Source organism: Zingiber officinale, chromosome 8B (genome assembly GCF_018446385.1).
Source record: "Zingiber officinale cultivar Zhangliang chromosome 8B, Zo_v1.1, whole genome shotgun sequence".
Taxonomy (NCBI): domain Eukaryota; kingdom Viridiplantae; phylum Streptophyta; class Magnoliopsida; order Zingiberales; family Zingiberaceae; genus Zingiber; species Zingiber officinale.
In genome coordinates, this window is record NC_056001.1 from 54072130 (window position 1) to 54095399 (window position 23270).

At 36.2% G+C, this 23270-nt stretch overlaps 1 protein-coding gene across 2 annotated transcripts; it reads right to left on the reverse strand.

The window, feature by feature from the left end:
• Nucleotides 1-3636: 3636 nt before the first annotated feature.
• LOC122015002 (putative acyl-activating enzyme 19) lies at nucleotides 3637-19021 on the reverse strand. 2 transcript variants are annotated; one of them, XM_042571597.1, is made up of 17 exons: nucleotides 18677-19021; nucleotides 18003-18440; nucleotides 17558-17754; nucleotides 16093-16293; nucleotides 13369-14082; nucleotides 11231-11979; nucleotides 9760-9835; nucleotides 9563-9649; nucleotides 9429-9472; nucleotides 8908-9016; nucleotides 8475-8534; nucleotides 7288-7372; nucleotides 7079-7143; nucleotides 6633-6692; nucleotides 4916-4960; nucleotides 4066-4172; nucleotides 3637-3989 (listed from the first exon to the last, which is right to left on the reverse strand). In XM_042571597.1, exons 1-17 carry the CDS (start codon nucleotides 18981-18983, stop codon nucleotides 3764-3766), a joined length of 3570 nt encoding a protein of 1189 aa, XP_042427531.1. In that variant the 5' UTR covers nucleotides 18984-19021; the 3' UTR covers nucleotides 3637-3763. The 2 variants fall into 2 exon arrangements, 1 of the variants encoding a protein (XP_042427531.1); XR_006120803.1 differs by lacking the exons at nucleotides 3637-3989; nucleotides 4066-4172; nucleotides 4916-4960 and having other exon boundaries at nucleotides 7288-7335.
• Between the last annotated feature and the right edge of the window lie 4249 nt (nucleotides 19022-23270).

A 23270-nucleotide genomic window follows, 5' to 3' on the forward strand; every position in this document is an offset into this window, starting at 1 on the left:
TGGGAGAAATTTTTGGAGCTTCATGAAGGTACTTCAGAAGTCAAACTGGCAAAGCGAAACATCCTAAAAGTCTATTTTCAACTCTTGAACTTCACAAGACTCGTTGTGTAAATTCTCAAGAATTAGAAAAATCTAACAACATTGCTCTAAATGCCAAGAAGAACGAATCAGATGCCGACACCTCCCTGGACGATGGTGAAACAGCTTATATGGTAAGAAAATTTAAGAAATTTTTTAGAACTGATAAGTTCAATCAAGTGCAGGCAAAGAAAAGAAAAACAAAGAAGATAAGATGTTATAACTGCAATGAAGAGGAGCATATCAAGGAGGACTGCCCAAAGATGAAGAAGAAGGATAACAAGAAGGAACCAAGTACAACAAAGCACAAAACCCTGAAGGTGACTTGGGATGAGTCGTCATCAGAATCTGATCTGAAGGAGTACGCTGGACTTGCACTGATGGCAAGTCAACAAGAGGAGGAGAGCATAGATGAAAGGGGAGGCTCCTAAGAAGAAAGCTGCAGCGAGAAAGAAAAAACAGACTTCAGAGTGGATCTAGTAAGTGAGGTATGTTTACTACCCCATAACCAGTTATATTCAGGTATTAAGTCTATGACTAGATCATTATGTAAGCTAAAATTGAAAAATAATAACTTAAAAAGAGAGGTTCTTCGATTAAAAACAATCTTAGGAAAAACTTGCTCTTTAAAAATGTATGATAAGTTAAAGGAAGAAAATGAAAAATTAAAGGATCAAATTTAAAAATCTAGCCTGTCTTAATCAAAATATCTCGAAAAATTATAGAAGTCTAAATTGGTATCTTAAATATCATAAGGGACAAATTAGAAAAATATCACAAAAATATATTCAAAGAATTTTTTTATTAACCTGATAAAAAATTATTTTGAATTCCAAAATCTTTTTTAGAATAAGTAAGGATCATGCATGTTTAGAAATATTAATTTGCAAAACCAAGTTCGTATGCTTACTGTTAATAATTATTTCTGAATTTTTTGTTACTAGAATAGAAATCTCTTAGTATTAATTTTTTTAGAATTTTTCTGCAAATAAAATATTTTTTTCTTCGGATAAGTATTTTGAAAAACCTAAGTTTTTAGAAAATTACGATTATATTTTGAATACATAGAAAAATCAACCTGATTTTTGAACTAATAAAACTATTTGTAAAATAATTATTTATGATAAAAATATTTTTTTGTATAATTTTTCTATTAGAAATTCTTATCCAAATTTTTTCAACTGATGAAATCATTGAATTTCTATTTGAAAATATATTTTTATAATTTTTTTATAAATAATGAATTTTTTATAAATTATTTACCGAAAATTTTATTTTTAAATTAAAAAATCTTGAAGTTTTATTTTTGAACATTTTAATTTTTCTTTAACTATACATTCTTTTATCAATACTTGCAAAATATTTGATAATTTATTTTAATGAATTTTTAAAATTTAACTTGCAAAACCTATATTTCTGTGCAAAATAATTTATTTATACTAAAATACTTACAAATTTTCCATGAAAATTTTTCTGTTGAACATTAAGACAAATTTTAAAAATTCAAACTCATTTTTTTTTTTGCAAATGTAGTTATTAAATCATGGAAATTCAATTTTTTTTTATAAAAATTGAATGAAGTTTCCTTACTCTTAGAAAAGTTTCAAATTCTTTATCTAACTTTACTTTTCCCAACTTTATTTTTGATGTAATCAAAGGGGGAGAATGAGAGTTGATAGCTTAAGTCTAGGGGGAAATTATATTTGTACTTTTGTAACTATGACTTTTCCTTAACTCTAACTCGGGTTTATGCACATAAAAAAGGAAGAGATTATTAGCACCCCGAGATAGTTTTGATATGGTCAACCTAGTTATGTTAGGTTCTGTGTGTATTTGATATCTTCTAAGTGTGTAGGAACTTAGAATTACAGAAAGTCGAGCGAAAGACGCAACTAGTGAGAAGGATGACACGGGAAAGAGTCGACGAGCTCGGTGCGCCCAAGGGACGAGGTGCTGTGGAAGAGTACACTGGCAGACGAGAAGGAAACGCGCGGCGTTTTCGAGGGACGAGAAGTCGGAGTGGAAGCTTGCTCGAGGAGAAGGCCGGAAGATGGGTCCGAGTGCGCCCAATTCTGGATGAACGAAATCACCTAGGCGATCGGAGCAGCGAAAAAGCAAACGAAGTACTGTGGAGCTGCTAGAGGTGCCCTCAACAACGTTAAAGGCGCCCTCGCGCCTTTTTGGTGGAAGGCGCTTTCGTGCCTTTATGGAAGACACTTTCAACCTTTTGAAGGTGCCTTCGACTAGGTAAACAGTAATCATTAGTGAAGATAGAGTTTATCTTCACACGGATAAAACTTGCCACGCTGGAGGCGCTTTCAAGCTATTGAAGACGCCTTCTAGTCTCGGATAGAATTTTCCAAAGGCCCTGGAGTTAGGAAATATTCAACAACTCAAGTATTCATTTCCTAGTAATTTTCTGAACATTTAACGAGTGTAAGAGACTTCTCCAATTTCGCCGAAGGAGATCTTTAGTGCTTTCTTTTATCTTGGATTAACCACCACTAACCAAATAACTTTCTTTATCTCTTTATTTTATTAGTTGTTAAATTACTTTAAATTAATTGTACTAGTAATCTTATTTGAAAGATCAAGAAATATTCATTTTAAATTTACAGATAATTCACATCTTTTTACCGACTGCATGAATCCTAATAGTTTACATATTATAAAATAACAGACTGATGAATTAATTTGTGAGCATGTTTTTATCTATTCAAAATTGAATACAACGATTTTCCTTCTCGATCACACCTCTACCATCAACCATGCAGTGCAAGGCATGAGTGGCCTTGCACAACCGGCCTAGCCCTACCCTGCGGAGGCTAGGTGTGTGGCCGTCAGCCCTATATGACCCACTTAGCATTGCCTTACACGGGCAGCTTTGCACGACCACCCCCGCCCGACCACACGAGCAAAATCTTGCATGACCATGTAACCTCGCAAGAGCAGCCCTACAAGGCCGCCCAGCCTAGCGTGGCCGCTGGCATCCCTTTTCCCTGTATTTCTCTGTCATTCCCTCTTCCTTTTGGAGAGATTCTTTTTTTTTTCCCTCTCTCTCTTCCCTCCCCCCTGGAAATAATTTCATTCCTTCACTAATCCGAATAAACAGAACCTAAAGCAAATATGTTTACTCAGTACAAATTTATAAGGTAATTTTATAGTATAATTGCATACTTCAATCAATATTTGTGGGGCACAGGCAATGCCTTATTGAGACACTTACAAGGATGAGAATGAAACCTTTTACCTTTTCTCTTAAAACGAGTTGGGAGGGTTTCCTTCTCTTTCATTTTGAATCATTTCTCTATATTTTATTTTTTAAAACAAAAAAAAACCTTAATTATGAAACTACCTGTAGGCATCAATTGACCAATGAATGGTTATATGTTGTAATCCATAATCAATTCAGCAGTTAATTATTCAAACTAAATAGTTGTTCAACATACTGAAATTTCAGCAAAACGTTTTGAACTTTTCAAACACATTTTCAAAGGAAAGAGAAGTTTTCATAGAAAATGAATTTGATAAAATACTTTTCAAAAATTAATTAATAAATAAATGCATTCAATTACCTACTTATTTATTTGAATAAAAATTTACTTAATCTTAAATAAAATATTTTTTCTTGAAAATTAAAAAAAAAAACTATAACAAGAATATAAATCTTGTTAGATGGACACGGTCAGGGAACAACTGTGAGGCAATGCACATAATCATCTCTGCATCCAACAAAGATGCGACCTCCTACCATTACAGGAGATGAGAATATGTCACCTGGGAGTTTCGCGACGGCAAACTGTTCGACCATTGGGGTCGCTGCATCGGCGCTCCGTCCAGCCTCTCGCTTCGCTTCTGCACTGATTCTTATCAAATGGATACTCCCAGAACTGCTGCAAATGCAAGCCAGCCTGAAATGGAAGAGCAAGTTGCGGTTATTCTAGGAATAAAGATCTGGCCGCAGGGAACCACAAGAGTATCACATACCTATCATTCGGACATGATGGGTCAGAAACCAATTCAGTGTGCTCGTCGACGTAAGCGGAAGATGTGATTGGATCCCTCGTGTCGTACTCCCAGTGAATAGTTCCTTCCTACAACGCAGCACAAGGAATTTGTCAGATCGCGCAATGTCATTGAACTTCTTTTTGCTGTATTATATTCGAACAAGAGAATCTAAACGACTTCTTTGTGCCAAGTGAGGAAAAATAATGGAACACATCTATTAATGTTTAGTTGGGTACTCCTGAAATAGATTCCTAATGACACTTAATCCTAGCTAATAATTCAGATCAACCGACTAATCTCCACATTTGTCATTAAAAATGCAACCCCCACTAACATTTCTAATTTATTGTCAAAATGCTTGCCTCCGAGTGACTTAGGTGGGGTATCTCAGAAGGGTAAAATAAATATTTTACTCTCAGAGGCGGCATTTTGATAGCAAAATGAAAATTGGAAAGGTCTTTAAAAGACCTTGAGGGGCAGTTTGGAAAAGTTATTAAATCTTGAAGGTGTATTTTGACAATTTCCCTAGAAGTAGAACATTAACTAACTTCATGGGCTTCAAGATGAATTGGTAGCTAGCTAATAAATTAATCCGACAACTTGAACCCAAGCAAGAGAAACATGTGCCTGTGATGGTCTTGATGTGAACAAAAAAAAAAATCATCGATCAGCAAGAAAAGCAGGGCAATCTGTAGGAGACAAAGATATAGAATAGGAATAAATTCCTTTGTAAATACACTATTAATTGATACACTCGGAAGGTTGTCTCAATAAGATTAAGTGAAATCATAAAGGGAATGAACCAAATGAGTTGAGCATCAATGCTTACCATGTCAAAGGAGTATAACTTTCCATTTCGGGAACATATTAAGATCTGCAAATGGAGAAAAAGCATTACTCAGTTTTTGTTAAACAATGCAGGAACTAAACCATTCGCTCATCATTTTACACTATAACTCATGGAAAAGTTCAAATGTGGTAACAGTAGGAACAAGAGTAACAAAAGCATCAGAGTTCTAGGGTTTTCCCGGTGACATGCAAGAATTGTGAATGCTTACCAGCATGGTGCTAAGACCAAGCAAGAACCAGCATGGCAAATTTGCTTCTTGACATCCTTACATTACATGTCCATAATAGTTTGCATCCAAATGCCAAACATAAACCATATAACCAGGTATCGATGATGAAAACAAGTTATGAACAATGAAATCACCATAAAGAATAGAAAAGGGTTTTCTTTTCAAGCATACATGCATCTTTAACCAGCATCCAGACTTGTTACTGCTTGGCATATATTGTCTTGATGTCTACCAAGTTTGCTGTGCCCTTATCAAGTAAATTGCCTTTTGAAGCATTTTTTAATTATGTGCTACTATATTTCTTTGTTGGCAATCCAGTCACTTGGAATACATCCTTCAGCAACGTGTACAGATAATATCGGCTGATGCTGGCTATTAATTGGTGAAACTGAAAAAAAAAGATTTTGTCGTGCAATTAGAGTTGGCTAGACACTTTTGATCTTGGCCCATAGGTTAGGATGTGTTTTGACAGATTAGTGGTATTAGGCATCTGTTCCTACGCAATTATCTTAGACAGTAAACCAGACCCAGAATGCCAGAGGTGTATGCACCTAGATGCAATATTTACAGACACATTTGTGAGCCCTCATGAATGAATTCAGATAATCTCAAGATATCAAAAGAGAACATAAAACATATTTTGCAAGTAGACCGTTCAAAATACATCGTATTTCAAATAGATTGTACTCACTATTTAAGGGGTGGTAATTTCTAACTTCTATCAGTATAATGAAATGAGAAATTCTGCAGAAGATCATTTATTTAAGAGTTAGGGATCTAGATGACCTGTCTATATGTATAGGATGAGAATGGTGGCCAATGTAGAAATAACCTAAAATATGAGTACAACAAACTACTGGGACTGCTAGCAAATCCTTGCTGCCTGTCGAATCAACACATAGGAGCTCTCTCTATCATAGTTAACAGGCCTTCCTCACTGAGACCACTGCCAAAGAACACCATCAGATGTGATTCTAAAATTTCTACTTCGTTTCCATGTGGGTGCACGGGCCAAAGGGTGTCTTAGCCCAATATCAGATGGGATGAAACAAAAATTTAAAAATATAGTGATGGTTAAGTACTAAACTGCGATGGTTCTATTAAATCTGATATTGAGCTTGCAGGAAGTAGTGACATTATTAGAAACTCCCAAGGCTCCCTAGCTGCTGGTGGTGGTTGCAAACTTTAATAACTTATGTGAAATTTGCAGCCATCAGGGAAAAACTACAGAAGAGGCTGGTTAGTTTCCTACATTCGCAAATGATGCAAGCATAAATGTTTGATCAAAGCAGAACAGTAGGAAAACTCATTGTTGGGCATCTATTCTAGATTCATTGATTCAATAGAGCCATACAATATAAGAGAAATCGACCAATTGTGTACCTTAAAAACAATCATTTAAGGCATAATCCATTTAGCATTAATTAACTCTTTTAAAATGCAAAGTAAATGAAAAGGAAAAAGTACCTTGTCAGCAAGAACAGATGATATGCAAGCTCCAGCAAATATTGGGCCACCAACATGTGCCTGGCAATAATTCAAATACTTAGTCAAAACTTGAGTATAGCAGAAAACCATTGACTTCAACCAATAATATTTTCTATTTGAGTAACTGAGAGCATCTAAAGGCTAAAACCACTCATCACCTGTGAATCCAGATGGACAAACATGTTTCTCTTAAAATAATCGTGAAACCTTTGCACATGCTGCCAATAATTAATTTAATAAATCTGTCCCTTTGGACATTAAGAAATGTTATTAGCATTAACATTCATGTCAGTAGTCTCGGCTAAATAATGTGCATAGTGTAGACTTGAAAAATTATTCCATTTTTCAAATGAAACTGGCATGAAATTAAGCACTGGATAAGGAAATGGATACCACAAGTTTTAGGTAAAACAATGAAGGGATACCTTCCAAACTACAGCTCCTGAAAAGCTTAGCGCAAGCACATAGCCATCCACCAGACAACAAATCACTGTTACAGAAACCTCAGTTGAGTAAAAGAGTAAAGGAAAAAAAGAATGTTAAATAGAATATGACTAATCTGATTAGATGAGTAAAAGCCAAAAGAATAGTAAACTTCAGACCACTAAAAGAATTCTAAAAGAGAGACAGGTACCAATTCTGCATTTGGAATCCATGGTCAGAGATCCAAAGATAGGTGCTCCTGCCTCAAAAGTCCATACAATGTCGAATGGTAAGGCCTGGTTCATTTATAGTGTGAAACACAAATCTAATTATAAATATGGCCAATCACCCAAAACAAGCTGCATGTCTAATGGGGTAAGACCTGGTTCATTTATTGTATGAAATATAAAATCTAATTATAATCATGGTTAACCACACAAAACAAGCTGCATCTGCAGTAGCTTGCTAAGCTACTAAACCAAAACTACAAAAAGGATGCATGAAATGTTTCTGACAAATGAAACAGGAAGTTGGACTCAGAGCTACGAATTGTCTTGTGACATATGAGATAATGGTAATAAAAATTACAAGGTGTTGTTTATGTAGATTATTAAACTTAAAGATACCCACCCTTGTAACTAATATTTTACAAGTACCTCAATCGAAAAAGAAGAAAAATAGTAAGGTAAATTATGCCTACCACCACAGTTTGTAGGTATTCCATGTATCTGCTCTAGTTCCAAAATTGCCTTATTAGTTCATAATATTGATGATTTATCACTTAAGCTAACAAAAACATAAACCAAAAAATTAAAATCCATATTATCATCTATCCCCTAATTTTCCAATGATAATAAATATATGTTTTATAACATTTACATTTCCAAATGGGATAACAAATGGATTGAAGTGGTGAATTGGTAATTATGGAATTGGAGGGGGTACAGGGAGTACACATAAATTATCCCGAAAAATGATATGTCACAGTTCCACTTCTTGATATAAGCTGTATGAAGCTTTGTACAAATAACCATGTTCCTAGACAGTTTTTTTCCTATCAAAACAATAATTCTTCTAATCAATCTTTTTCCTGCAAACCACTGTGAAGTGATCAGAATTGATGATTGCTAATACATCTGCAAGGTTCTCTGACAAAGGACATTCAATGTAGCAATTGTGATAAATCAAAGGTAAATACATGAAGCTTCTTGATAAGGAAGCTGATAAATCAGGCCTTATTGTATCTCTGTTAACCTTCGGAGTTAAAACACAATAATACATGAACATGAACTTTTATGCTAAGAAACAAAGATAAAATATTAACACGCTGATTTCTTTAGCAATTCTAATTCTTTTGAGATTTTAATTACAAGGGAAAATAATTGGTTAATGCAATACCACTGAGGATATGGCTGTCACACGACCACTTGTTGATGCAACATACAGCATGTTGTGTACCTAGAGAGAGAAGAGATATAGTTAAAATTACATGTAATCAAAGCTAGTATTCCTAATATGCTAAAAACCTTAGAGATATATATGCCAAACAAGGGTGTTCATGCCAAAAACAGATACCACGGTATGTTTCAAAAATAAAAGTTCTCAGGCTCTGAGCCATCCATCATGCAATTATAGCCTTGTCAAAAGAAAATCAAATAAGTTCAACATCAAAAGTACAGGCAAAACATTTATCTGTTTCAACAAGTAAGCTCAAAATATAGGAAAAGTGATGAGAATCATATTCAAGAAAATGGAATAGTTGTCAAAAGGATGAACATGTTCTGGTTTTCTTGATGAGATGAGATGAGATCAACATGAGGGATTAATTTACCACATCGAAGAAAGGCGACCCAAAAAGGCTCCCACCACAAGATACTTTATAAACACAACAATGCTCCTTGTAGTCCAATGCGTATAGAGAATGATCATGAGAACCACACCTACACGTTCATCAAGAACAACATAATCATGTGAAATTAAACTAAACAGATCTAAAGTTATTTGTTATGAACTTAATACATACTAGTGGCAGGTAATAGTTGTTAGAGATTCAACTATTTTTATGATTATATATTAAAATGAACAACAAAACAAAGATCTATGAAGTTTTGTTATTTATCAGCAAATTAGAGTATGCAAGTTTTTGGTGTCTCATAGTATCATGTAAATGACATTGTTAGAATTAAGTAATTAGAAAAAAAAAAAGAAAATAAGGATCAAGTTTTTCGCTTCATTCTCAGCTTTCACACTATTCTTTTCTGAGATGTACAGAACATGTAACTGAGTATTCAAAGTTTTCAACTGTTCAATGTACAATTTAATTTTCAATTTTCACAAGAAACCTAAAAATACCATATCAAGTTTCTGCTCCTCTCCACAACTGGCTGCATCTTAACCTACAACAGAAAAGCATCAAATTTTAGTCAATCAAAACATGGTATTTGGATTACAGAGGTTGTAGTTACAGATGTCACAACTTAAATTACCTCTCCATCTGTTTGAAAATACCAAGATATAGTGCCATTTGCAAAATCGAGAAAGTATATTTTTCCTTTATAACATCCTACGACAACCTACAAGATTTTGCATTACCATAAAAGTTCATTTGATAAGCAAGAGATTAAAATGTAGCTTCAACTGCAAAAATACATGAACGCAGTATGTAGGATGCAGACAAGAATACCTGAGAAAAATCACCAGTGATTGCAGCTGAACATTCAATGCGACTATCTAGCAGAACTTGCCATCGCACAGAACCACTATGACATCAGAAAAGGAATGGAAATTGTTTATTATATGCAATTTACATGACCAACATACCATGAAAACACAGACCGGATACCAGTTGTTATGCCTTTTAATCAGAACAAGATTTTTTTCAAAGGGAAAAACACTGGGTTAAATAATGTTGACATTTGCTAAGTAAGGGCTATAGATTCAAAGCGATTTAAAAGTCAAATGCACTTAATTTTTACCATCAGAAAATTATTTAATCAACTTGCCAATCAGTGATACTTGGGTAAAAAATGCAAGAACCAAAATATACAATATATAATTAAAGAGACAATGTGTCGCAAATGCAAGGAGTTAACCAATCAGTAGAGACCAATATGTATTACCCTGTAATCAAACTGCATGGTCAAATATTTACATAACTATCCTAATATGTGAGATTTAGACATTTATCACTACATGTCAACATGGCTAGCAACAATATTTGAATTCATGTTGGCTTTGATATAGCTAGCACAAGCCCTCTGAACCATTTCAAAATATCACTGGCATGAGCCACAGCACATTTGTTTTGTGCAACCAGCACAAAACCTGCAAACCATGGCAGGATATCACTGGCTTGAGGCCACTGAATGTGTCAAAAGATACTTATCATACAGGGTCAGAAACTTATTGCAAGGACAGAGCAGAAATTACTAGCATGTACCAGCAGGCAAGCAATAGGCTTGTCAACTCTGTAGCAGAGCGGTGATACCTTTACATGCATTAATCTAGAACACCATCTATATCTTTGGCAAGTAAATTCGTAAGTATTCAAACAAAAGCAGAGTACCCCCAAATTGCAAAGTACTAAAAAAACACTAAGATCACTCATAAATAATTAAGCAGAATGATGCCCAAATAAATAGGTACTTAGGAAATTCACTCATGAAGACCCTGAAGTCAAACAATGTAATAGTAAACCATGGGAACAGTATGATAGTTCACTAAACATACCATATCTCGGAGGGAAAAAACTACAAAATGAATAGCTGCCAGCAAATTTATCTAGCAGCATGCCTTCTAGACTAGCATACTCATACTGTGGATATTCTGAAACCCCAGCCAGCTATGAGATCCAGGAGATCCAATGAGTTCTTAGATTTGGTTTAGCCACAATGCTCAGGGGTCACTTTTTCACACACCCATTCAATACATATGTTTTCACTTAAGGGTACTTAAGATCAGATGAAATATTTTTGAGCTTTCAGTACCAACCTAATCCAGCTAAGGCAGCAATTACATCTTTACTTCCATTCAAGATACAAACTTTGTTTGTCTATAATCTTTGCAGCCCATATATTCGATTTGAAATGCTATATTCTACTTTTATATTTTAAAAACATTTTACCAAAACTGCAAGAAGAATAAATGACCCTTACCTGAGTGGCTCAATGCATAGAAACATGTGTGAGTGAGATCCAATAAAAAGGTACCATTTTCCATCTGCTATGACTATCAACGGTGAAGCATCAACACATGACTTAAGTGGGATTTTCCAGAGCTCCTGCAAGGAGCCCTTTATACTCCTGGGGGTCCTGATAGTCAACCATGACTTATCCATACAAACCATGTAGGAATCAACTTCGTGCATAATTTTATTGCAGCGGCTAAATGAACACATCTTATGGATATTACAATTTGAATTCCATGGGCCATGATCACCTGAAGCTGCATGATGTGAATCTGGAAATAAGGATGGATCTTGTACTACTAGCTCTGAGCACATACCAGAAGCATTATTACTTCCCTCAAAATAATTATAAACCAGTTGTACATTATGCTCAGCAGAGAGATCATGGACCCTTGTACCTACAAGTGAGGGAGATGGCTCTGGAAGCAGAAAATCACTTTCTGCATTTCCAGTTATAAAATCAGAAGAGTCAAGCACATTAGCATGTGCTTTCAATCTTTTCCTAGGGATAGGATCAGGACTTATCAAATTCTCATGCAATTCCTTATCCTCTATTAACCTATTTAGAAGCTTAACTGGAGTAGGGAACATGTATATTAATCTCATATCAATCTGTAACTTGTATGAAGCTAGGGCAGCAGAAATTGAAGTCCCTCCCATTGTGAAGAAATCATCATCATCTGCAACTTCTTTAACCAACAAAGCATCACAAAATACCTGGTGAAGTAAACCAAAATATGAGAAAAGCAAGTGAAAACATTAATTCTTGTGTGACAAGGGAAAAAAAAGGTTCTCCATATATAAATGGATTTCGAAAATTCAACAGGCCGCATCAGGAAACGCAATGAACAAAATTCATTGCAGCAATTTCTCAATTAGAGAAACTTAGAATTTTACATCAGATTAACTCTAGTGATGGCTAATGTCACCTAGACAAATCAACCCATTGAATCCAAACCCATTAGTTATCAAGTATATATTTTATTCTTGGAGTTATCAAAGTAGTCAATTATAAATGATGTTCATCAACTAGCACACTAAAGAAAATGTCTCTTTTTGTTTGGTTACATTAAACATTTTTCTCAATATCTGTTTCAAGTATTTGAAAATTGAAAGGAAAAGAAACATTTTCACCAATTTTTTTATTACATATAATAAAAGTTATTTTTTATGGAGAAGATGGTTAATTTTCCCAAAGAGAAAGGAAGCAACTATTATCAAAGGTGTTGGCAAATGAAAAGTCAATAAATGAAAATAGAAACATGTTTCCAGCTTCCTTAAATTCATATAAACTTGCTTTATCAAATTTTATAATCGTGACATTCTTTATTTGCATTTGTTGGGCCTTGCATCTTGTTCTTATTCTACCATTATTAGCATCAAGCTCCTCATTGTTTGAAATATGTTCATTCTTTCTACATTATTAAGACGAAGAAAGTGCACCTATACACCTAAGGAATTTTTAATATTTACATTTGACATGCACACTAAAAATATACAGAGGCGATACCCCTTATCATAATGATTCTTAAACAGTTGCAGACAGCATAGTCAATGTAGTGTCAATAAGAATCAATGAACTAACTTTAACTACCACATCGAAACATTTAGCCTACCATCAAATATCATATTCAATTCACAAGAGAAGCTAAATTTGAAAGGAAAAATGACAATGGAAATGCAAGATTCCACTTATGATATTGAATAACAATTTCTCACAATTAACTAGAGCTTTGCCAAATAATCAAAAGTGGCACTTTGCAATTATATTAATACTGATGAAAAAGTTGAGCACAAGTTGTACAAGTATAACTACCTAATTGAAGAAAAAAATTACATGGAGCATTTAGATTGACTAAAGCCAAAATAAAAGTGTATCTGTTAGCTTAATGAACTTTTCAAAGAATAAGAAAAGATACAACAGAAAAAATATACAATAACAGCAACAAAATGTATCAGAAATAGTCTAGTAAAAGTAATTTGCAAAACTCTTGCATTTACATGGAAAAACAAGGCTGTTACTCATAAAAGTGAGAGAATAAACAAATAGAATCTGAAATGGACGCAGAGAATGATTGAAAAAAGTTAAAAGTTGATAATACACACATCTTTGATAGTCTGTAACTGATTAACAGAAGAACTATTTCTTCCAAAAGGGCTGACATGCTGCTTAGGCGTAGATACAGAACTTGAAAGCTCTAGATGATTAATTTTTCCAGAGTCCAAGATTGGCAGTGATTCCATACAGAAATAATAGCTAGGGATCATCACAGAAGGAAGTTTCTTTTGTAACCAACTCCGGATAGATGGTATTAAAGATTCAACCATTTGCAGCTTGTCTAAAGGTCTATGATTTTTCTTAAAGCCCTCTGATGATTTCATCACAAAGTATGCCTCTAGTTGAGTTGCTACTCCATTGCTTCCATGATAAGTTACAGCAGCATCATTGATTTCGGGATGGTCCTTCATGGCACTTTCTATTTCCTCCAATGCAACTCGTTGTCCATTGATTTTTACAGTGCGATCATGTCTACCTAGAAAAACAAGATCCCCACTTCGTAGTCGTCTTGCAAAGTCACCAGTTTGGAATTGTGACACACTACTTTTGCCCATTGGATCATTATTCATGTTGTCATGGTATCCTGCAAACAAGCAAACCCCGGAAACATAGATCTCACCCTCATCAGGACAGTCAGGTTGACCCACAAGCACAGTCTCACAATTTGAAATAGGAAATCCAATAGGGACAGAGCTTAGTGGCTCAACATCCAAAACATCTGCTAATTTTTTGCAATCAAAATATGTGCAGTCACCAGATACCTGAAATTTTAAGTAGACTTTCATTATGAAAACAAAAAGATACAGCTCTAACAATAAGCACTCATCTTTATATGATGTGATACTCTTGCAGCATGGAAAACAAAGTTTGCTATAAAAAAAAACAGATTGTACAATGCTCAATAGAATGCTAACTTAATGAGGCAGGAAATTTTCTTTGAAAAAGGAACCATATCATGCATTCTTTGCAAATAACACGTGAAGAAAATATTCCAAGACATCATGTAAATGTCTTTTTGATATTTAAACTAAGATTTCTTTTTTAAACCATAACTTTACATGTTTAAGCATATCTCTTGAGGAACAACTAATTCAAGATAGCAGAAATGGTTCACAAGATACTAAACTGGATATCTGGTAATTCTAGGTATGACAAGTTAATAGGACAAGGATCAATTCTACTGTTCAGTAGCGTAATGGCCTATTACCAACAGGCATTTGGTGTGGACCTAGATGCAAAACCTAGAACCAACAAGTTTACCTTTAACCAATGCAGCAATAATAATGCTCTTACAACCATACTTGGCATGTCTAATTACAATAAGCAGTAGATAAATTTACATGCTTGTTAGTGTTTCTGTGGTCACTAACTGATAAGGAGAGCCACTTAAACAATTGTAAACCAAGTCCTAAATAGATCGAGTGCAAAAAGTGCCAAGACTCAAGGAAGTTTCGCTAAAGCCAAAAATATCATCGACATTGGGCATGCACATGAAACAAATTAATTGTTAATGGTTGCCTCTCAATCAATCATGTTGTATTCAATGCTTGGCTAGGCAAGGACAGAGACATTCGCCACCATACATCCAGACATGGCCTGACCATGCTGACTCTTGTAAAAGGACACTCCAACCCCACCTTTCAAGACCTATAAAAGGCAGGGTAAATTGATTGCCAAAGGTAACATCCATTCTTCTCAACAATTTGCTCTTTACTATGTTTAATTTGTTCCCTCTCCATTGGGACTCTAACTAACTTGGGCGTCTGAGGGTCTATGCTGCAACACGTAGCATTGGCTTTTGTAGGGATGAAGTGTAAAGGCTAGTCTCACAGAATGCAGTCTCTACCCAAGTGAAGTACCTCATCAGTTCATCTGACCAAGTTGTTCTCTAGTATGGCCCAATAAAGTACCATACCAGTTCATCCAACTGAATTGCTCTCTCGTATGGCTGTTGAGGCCCAATGATCCAAATCTTTTAAAGAAATGACCACAAACATTACTTTGAACCTTAATAGGCAGTTAATGCAACTCGCAAACGTCTAAAAGACAGCTACAAATAATTCTAGAGGAAAAAGGGCATCAGAGATCCAAATGCTTTCATTCATATGCACAAAGCTCAATCAATGGTAAATCTGCAAAATGCATGCAGCATATTATCTTGTAAGCAGAAACTAAGCAAGCCTAAGTGGAGGAAACAAGCTAACCTACCAGCTTTTTGATAGCAGACACTTTCATATAATATGAGAGAAATAGATAATTACAAATAGATTAAACTCCCACAATGAACCTCAGTAGAGCCCACACATTGTGATTTTCAATTAGATTGTCTAGATGCCTGATCAAAAAAAAGAAAAGACAAGGAGTTACAATATTAGACGAGGAGAGAGAGAGAGAGAGCTCTTCGAACAGAAAGGACCCTAGCACATGGGTAATGGGCTACCAGCTACATAATTGCACTGTAAATCACCTGCATTTGCATCATCAAGAAGGACTCGTCTGACAATATCTGATTTTCAGTATATTCATAAAGAGTATGTAATCTGGTACTAAAATCTAAATACGAAATAGATAAAAATGAGAAGTATCATATACACATCATATATTGTGAAAAGCAAGCAAGATTTTGGAAAGTGCCTATGCAGACCCATCAGTAGCCCACATTAGCAGGAGACGGATGATGGATCTGATTATAAATGTTTAAAGAAGACATAATGAAGTATTTCACTCTTCTTTGCAAATTGGTGAACAAACCTGAATGCTTAATTGCTGACCTCTGTACTTCCATAGAGATTGAGGATTGTTGTCCAAGGCAGATATTCCTGCAAACTGCTACACAAAGGAACAGATAGAATCTCGCCACTAAGGATCAAGACTTTCAGGGGGTTAGAACTTCTGAAGTAAGAGTCCTCCAACTTAGGAAGAACTAATCTCATCAAGGAAGGAACACAAGTCATTCGTGAAATTTTGTATGCCTGAGAAAACAGAACATTAAGCATCAGATATGGGAAAACTTTTAGCATAATAATGTAATGATGATGAGACGTAAAAAAAATAAAAAAAATAAACAATACAGGAAACCATATTTCTATTTATGTATCAATTATCTAAAATAGCAGACAGGAAAAGTTGGAAAACAAATAGAAGGTTAGAAATTACTAGTACATATTGCCTCATATTGAACTGATAATATGCCTTAGCAAAAGCCAATTTTTCAAAGGGGCATCAAAACACTGGGAATATTTATAAAAGTAGCCAGATAGTGTGACATGTGTGAGGGCTGGTTCAAATGGAGTATTTGGACCAGACCTGTTAAGTATCTGACCTGTAACCCATTTAGAGGAGAAGAAGATAGGACTCTGAAACTTAGAGAAAAGCTCCAGCTTGGGAGGAAGCAATCAGCAGTGAATAGAAAGGAGAAGAAAAGAAAGGGAAGGAGAAAAAGGAAAATAGAGGAGGAAGAAGAAAGAAAAGGAAAGGGAAGGAAAGAAATTGTTACCTCCATAAAGTGTGAGAAATTTAATGATTTAAAACATCAAAATATTAGTTGGACCAAAGAAGTAGAAATGGACCTATCCAAATGAATTGTTTATCTTATCAAATGAAAATAAAGAAACGTTCAAGAAGAATTAGATAAGATCATGGAGCAGGAGCAGGAGCACCACAAACTGCACATTCGTGATCCTTTTTTCTCCTTCACTGAATGTTATAATTGCACATTTGTCAACATTCAGCAGTGTATACAAATACGGACCATTTTAGTTTAATCATGACGACTAGAAATCTAAACGAGATTAATTGAACACAGATGTTTTACCAACTAAATATATTCCAGAATAAATCAACCTTATTTTCCTCTAAAAAAAAGAAACACTAGTGAGCCTAATATAGTATGTTGTCTCTATGCTTGTGAATCACAGACACTTCTATCCACTTTACTAGCCCATTATTTGGTAGCAATTTCAAATATTTGAATTCTCTTAATTATTCAATAGATTAACAATATATATAATACACATAATAAAAAAAAAGGACAGCTCGGTGCACGAAGCTCCCGCTATGCGGGGTTCCGGGGAAGGATCTATTGTCGCAGCCTTACCTTGCTTTTTTGCAAGAGGATGTTTCCAGGATTCGAACCCGTGACCTTTTGGTCACAAAGCAACAACTTTACCGTGCGCCAAGGCTCCCCTTCTATAATACACATAATGATATATAAAATTATTCGTGATAGTTATATACCTTAACGAAATCAACCAAACATAATGGATTAGCTTTTATATCATTAACTGGAAGTATGATGAGTGGTGTGGAAGTTAAGGTGGCTCCAAAGAACTCCTGCAAATGGTCGATGAAGCTAATGGAGGTCTTGAACAACAATATATCCATGTTGCACAATGGAATCAATCCTTGCATCCACTGAAAGCGATTTAGAAGACCTAAAAGCAGTTGGATCATTCAGTTAGAAAAATCCAAGTATGTCCCAAAGACTAGTAATAAAGAAACCACAATAAAGGACAGGACTACAGATTTGATAAATGAGTTACAAGTTGAATGTTCCAATATGAGCACACTGTACACTAAAGCAAAATTCTAAAATCTAATACTAGAAATCCTAGCCATACACCATAGCAGATACCAAAGGAAAAAAACTGTAATATAATGAGTGAAGGGCATGGTAATTTACCTTCTTCTGTACCACAAACACCTTTTGGTTTTCCGGTTGAACCAGATGTATACATCACATAACAGAACCTTCTTGGACTTCTTTCACAAGGCCATATAAGTTCGGATCTGACAATCTCCTTTTTATGGTCCAAAAAAAGATTTATATACAGAACCAAACGACTACTCCTTTTCACTATCCACTCAGCTGCCTTGTATTGCAAAGTTTCATGAGATGGAACACATTGGAGAATGAGGCTAGTATTTGAGGAAGAAATGACTGAAAGCAACCTTGATTCAGGCCATGATGGATCTAGAGGCAAGAAAGCCTCCCCACACCTGAGAATTGCAAGGACTGCGACTATATATTCCACTGAAGGAGGAATACAGACACCAACCACATGTGGCATATCATTATCCAATGTCACTGACTTATCAATCTGATTTTCTCTATCACAACCTGCAAGTTTGGAAGATTATCAAGCGAGCAATTTTAGATGCCTCATCATTGTGCATGACAACAGTAGAATGTTCAAACTCAACTCGATTGCTCCTGCCCTTCTAAAAAAGGCAGGGAAGTAATAAGCTAATCGAAACTAGAATATTACCAACAGTCAGTAATGAGTATCGATAGTGCAGGAAGATTTCCATAGTATAATAGAAGAAAAGCGAACGAGAGACTAAAACCCCCCAAACCTTGCGGCCTGACGAGATCAGCATCGTCACCGCCATCGAGAACCCGGCGTATGCGACGGCTGTATGATTCTACAGCGTATAGGACGTCTCCGCTGGTGAAGCACACGTCGCCGGGATAGATCGGAGGGTACGAAGTCTCCTTAGAAGTTAAAGCTCTCACCGCCTCTTCTTGCCGTTGATGACTGCCAGAAGCATGGACGAAGGCGATTCGGGAGGGGTTCTTGGAGGCGGATTCGAAGAAGCCGTGGGAAATGCAGCAGCGGGCTGCGCCGTCGGCGGGGATGCCCTCCTGGTCGCCGGAGGGCATAGCTCCAACACCACTACGCAGCGATATTCGGACCGGAAAATCCGACCGATAGACCGGTTTGATATCCTTAGCGGAAGGTTTATATTAGATTGGTACGGCAAAAAGAATAACAAATAGGGCTAAAGGGGTCATTTTAAATGTTTACGAACAATATTTATAAAATTTATATGAATAATGTCGATCCATAAAATTGTATTAAATTTATAAATAAATAAAAAATTTAAAATATAAACTTATAATATAAATTCATTAACAAATCAAACATATTTACAATTATAAAAATTTAAAATGAACCAGATTCTTAGAACTAAGCTCAAACTCAAAAGAGTTAAATCAAACTTAAATGGACAAAAATAAAAAAGACGTACATAATCAAAAGGCGTCCATTTAAATAAAATTAAAAGGGTGTCCAATGGATATTTTATTCCTATAATAATATAAACTAGCTATGATTAGTTGTTATAATAGCTAATATAGTATCTAAAATCTACTAGAATTATTTTAAAGTATTTTTTTTTATGAAATTTAAATAATTTTAATTAAGTTGTAAGTGTTACAATATTATTTTTTATTTTTAATGTTATTATAATAATTATGACTAACGTATAAGAGTTATTGTGTTACACCATATAATAGTTAATACAATAGTGTTGTAACAACTACACTATTAAGTTTCTCAAAATTCCATTTTTTGGATTTTTTAATATTAAAATTAAAATTTTGGTTAAAAATTTATAGAAAATTTATTAACGGTTAAAAATTTTATTTTAACACAAAATTTACTATTTTATTATTATAAAAATTTTGGATAGAAAGCTCTAACAAAAGTTTGCACAAAAAATATTTTTCAGAGAAAAGAGATTCTAACCTAGTAAATCAATTAAATTAGAGAAAATTTAATCTAGACATGATTTTAGAACTCAATATAGATTCCTACTTATAGAATTAACAAGATATATTTTAGGAATATATTTTCGTGATACTTTTATAATTTGACCCTTGTGATATCTAAAATACCAATTTAATCCTACATTGTTTATAAGGTTTCAAACATACAAAACATTTGAACATGCATACTCTTTTTTCATTTGCTAAGGTAACATTTAATGCAGCATTTTCTTCTTTTAATTGTGCATATTTTAATTTTAATTTACATGAACTTCTAGAAAGTATTTTTATAAAATCATACAATTTATCGGAAGATAGAGAACGTATTTCACTTACCGTGTCGATTTCGTACTTCAACGCTCTCCTTTATCGCTGTTTTTTTCTTAAGTGTCTCCCCCTTTGATGTGCGTAAATTATATATATTATTAGGCACCTACTTATATTTTATGAATATAATCTATATTTATTACACTCTATTTCATTATTATATCATATTTCTATCCTATTTTGTTTGGAGATATGCTATTTGCATGTTTTGATTGATAGGACACAAATTGGAGTGAAAATGGGGCAAAGATGCACATTGAAGCGAACATAAAGAAGACCAGCAACCTGGTTGTGCCTCCCACCAGCAACCAACAAGGAGCAGTCGTGTGAATCCACACGATCGTGCCCCCTTCTAGAGCTAAACTGTGTTCCGATCGTATCATATTTCTAGAGTGACTTCAGAGGATAGTCGTGCTAATTGGCACAACTATGCCTCTCCACCCAAGGGCATTCACGCCACAGTCGTGCCCCCAAGCAGGACCGTGTGGCAGAGAACACGAGGGGGGCATGACCCCCTACTTATAAAAGGAGATTTTTTTCTCCTTTTTGAAGCATCTTTGGCTTGGGCCTCCGTCCCTTTCCTTGGAGAAGGGTTCTCCCCCCTCGAGAGAACCCTAGAGCTTCATTCTTCGTCGTTCTTCACGATCTATCCACCTTCAGAACAAGGGAACACCTCCAAAGACTTTGGGCTTCAAGGATAAGCACTCACCTTTATCTATTTCCATATATTGAGTTGTAGTTTTCTACTTTCATTATCTTTTAGTTGTATTCTCTTACAATGGAATAAATTCTCTGATTCTTAGAATGTAATAAGTATTTGTGATGTTGATGTATGAACTATGTATATGTCATTTCCTTGTTCAATGAAGTGTCTATGTCATATTCTATATGTGTTGTGCCGTGTATGTATTTGAGGAAATATGTGCAAGGTCAATTAATGTAGATGTAGAGTTTTGTTCACTGTGTAGAGGAGATACTCTAGTTTGTTTAATCGGGACCTTTTGACAAAGGGTATCCATTATTTTCTAGAGTATCACCCTTGAAACGGAGGGTAATTCCCTATAAGGAAAACTAATTGGTGTTTAAAGGGTTTCTCCCAAATTAATGTTAAGAAGTGATTTGTGTAATCTAGCGATTGTATACCCGGGGGGCCTAAGACAAAGGGTATCCCTTTAACGGGTCTTTCTCTTCAACTTAGTTGCATTAATCTACCTGATCCTGTCCGAAACCGTGAAGCTGGAAAGTTGGGAGGTGGAGGCCTCATTGACCGGATGTGGACTTCACTCCACTCTACAAAACAAACGGCGTCAGTGCTAGGCCAGGGAAGGGATCCCCGACGTTGGCCCTCTGACGCTCAAGTTAGTCACCGAAAGATGTGGAGAAGTAGAGCAACAGTAACAACAGTGGAATACAATAGCAACGCGTACTTCCACCTGTGAAGGCCCCCACTTATATAGAACTCTGGTGGGTGGCATATACACTTCTTGAGGCATGGGCACGCTCTCCCATATGTCCCATGGAAGAGTCTTGTCAGGAAAGTACCCCTGATACCATACCTTAACAGGGCATGCATATCTCTGACATGACAGTAGAAGCTTCAGTCGTACGATCCGTCTGTCGACCATGCCTCGTGTTAGCGGCACTATCTAGCAAAAAGATATCGAGAGATACTACAGTGGTCCCACTGCTTGGCTGAGCAGGGTAGCCGCTCGTTCGAGACTTCGCTCCGTCCATGACTAGGTCCCGTTACTGGGTCGAGCAGGGTAGCCGCTCGGTCGGGACTCTACCGCATCCTTGGCCAGGTCCAGTGGTTTGGTCGAGCGGGGTAACCGCTCGATCGGGACTCCGCTATGTCCTCAGCCAGGTCTCATACGACGTCCTGCCACTTTGTATCGAGCATCGGTTGTCTTGCGTATTATCCCGAGCCTGAGTGGGGGTTAGCTCGGACCCGTATCCTTCCAGTCGGGGCCTGACCACCCGACCGACCATTGCAATTGTCCTCCGCTCGGCCCTTTGACATCCGGGCGTTGACCTCCGTGACTTTGACCTCCACTCTAGCAATTGACCTTATGCCAGATAGGCTTCCCTCCATCACCGCATCACAAGCCTCCCCCTCAAGCCTAGTCAAAGGAGGCTACAAGTCTGACTGATTAGACTAGTGGTCTTCGATAACTTATACTCTTTTGCCATTCGCCCTCGCAAGGCCCGATCGGGTATAAAACGCCACTCGACCTAATTCCTTCGGAGCGACTGTGTTAAGGCGGTTCGGCTGTGTCTTCCCCTACGTTTTCGCACCCCTGGATCGAACGGCTCAGGTCGATCGGTCGTGAGGTTTATAAACCTCGTGTGCGTCGCCTTCTTCCTTACTTCGCACACCCTTGTCTTCGAGTTCTTCGGCTACGAATTCTCCGGCTACGTTTCGTTTCTTCTCTCTCTGATGATCTTCCGTAAGTTTCCTCCCCCTTTCAATCGGCTCCTTTCATTGCACTTCAATCTCCTTATTTTTCGATGGAAAGCTCCTCACTACCCCCCGTCATCGTCCCTAGGTTCTAGTACACCTCCATCGAGTCCAGGTTTGACGGCGATGACGTTAAGAGTTTGAGAGCCACTTACAAAATTTCGTCTGACTATCAAATCAGTTTTCCTTCGGCTTTCGACCGCCCGAAAGAGCCGCTGTCAGGTTTTTTATGCTTCTTTAGGGATCAATTTACCACCGATCTGTAGTTCTCGATCCATCCTTTCTTTTCTACGGTTTATAAATATTTTCACATTTCTCTCCATCAATTAGTGTCGAACTCCTTTCGGCTACTGTGCAGGGTCATCGTTCTGTTCCGCCTGCATGACATAACCCTTACTCCTCGACTCTTCCACTATTTCTATTATCCTAAATTGTCTGAGCCGGGGACTTTTCTCTTTCAAGCCCGAGTGAGCCTAGTCTTTTTTGATAAGATGTCATCCTCCAACAAGCATTGGAAGGACTACTTCTTCTTTATTCGCTTTCCCGAGCAGCCAAACTTTCTGACCAACTGGTAATTAGAAGTGTCAAACCCTTCGGAGCTCAAGAAATACAAG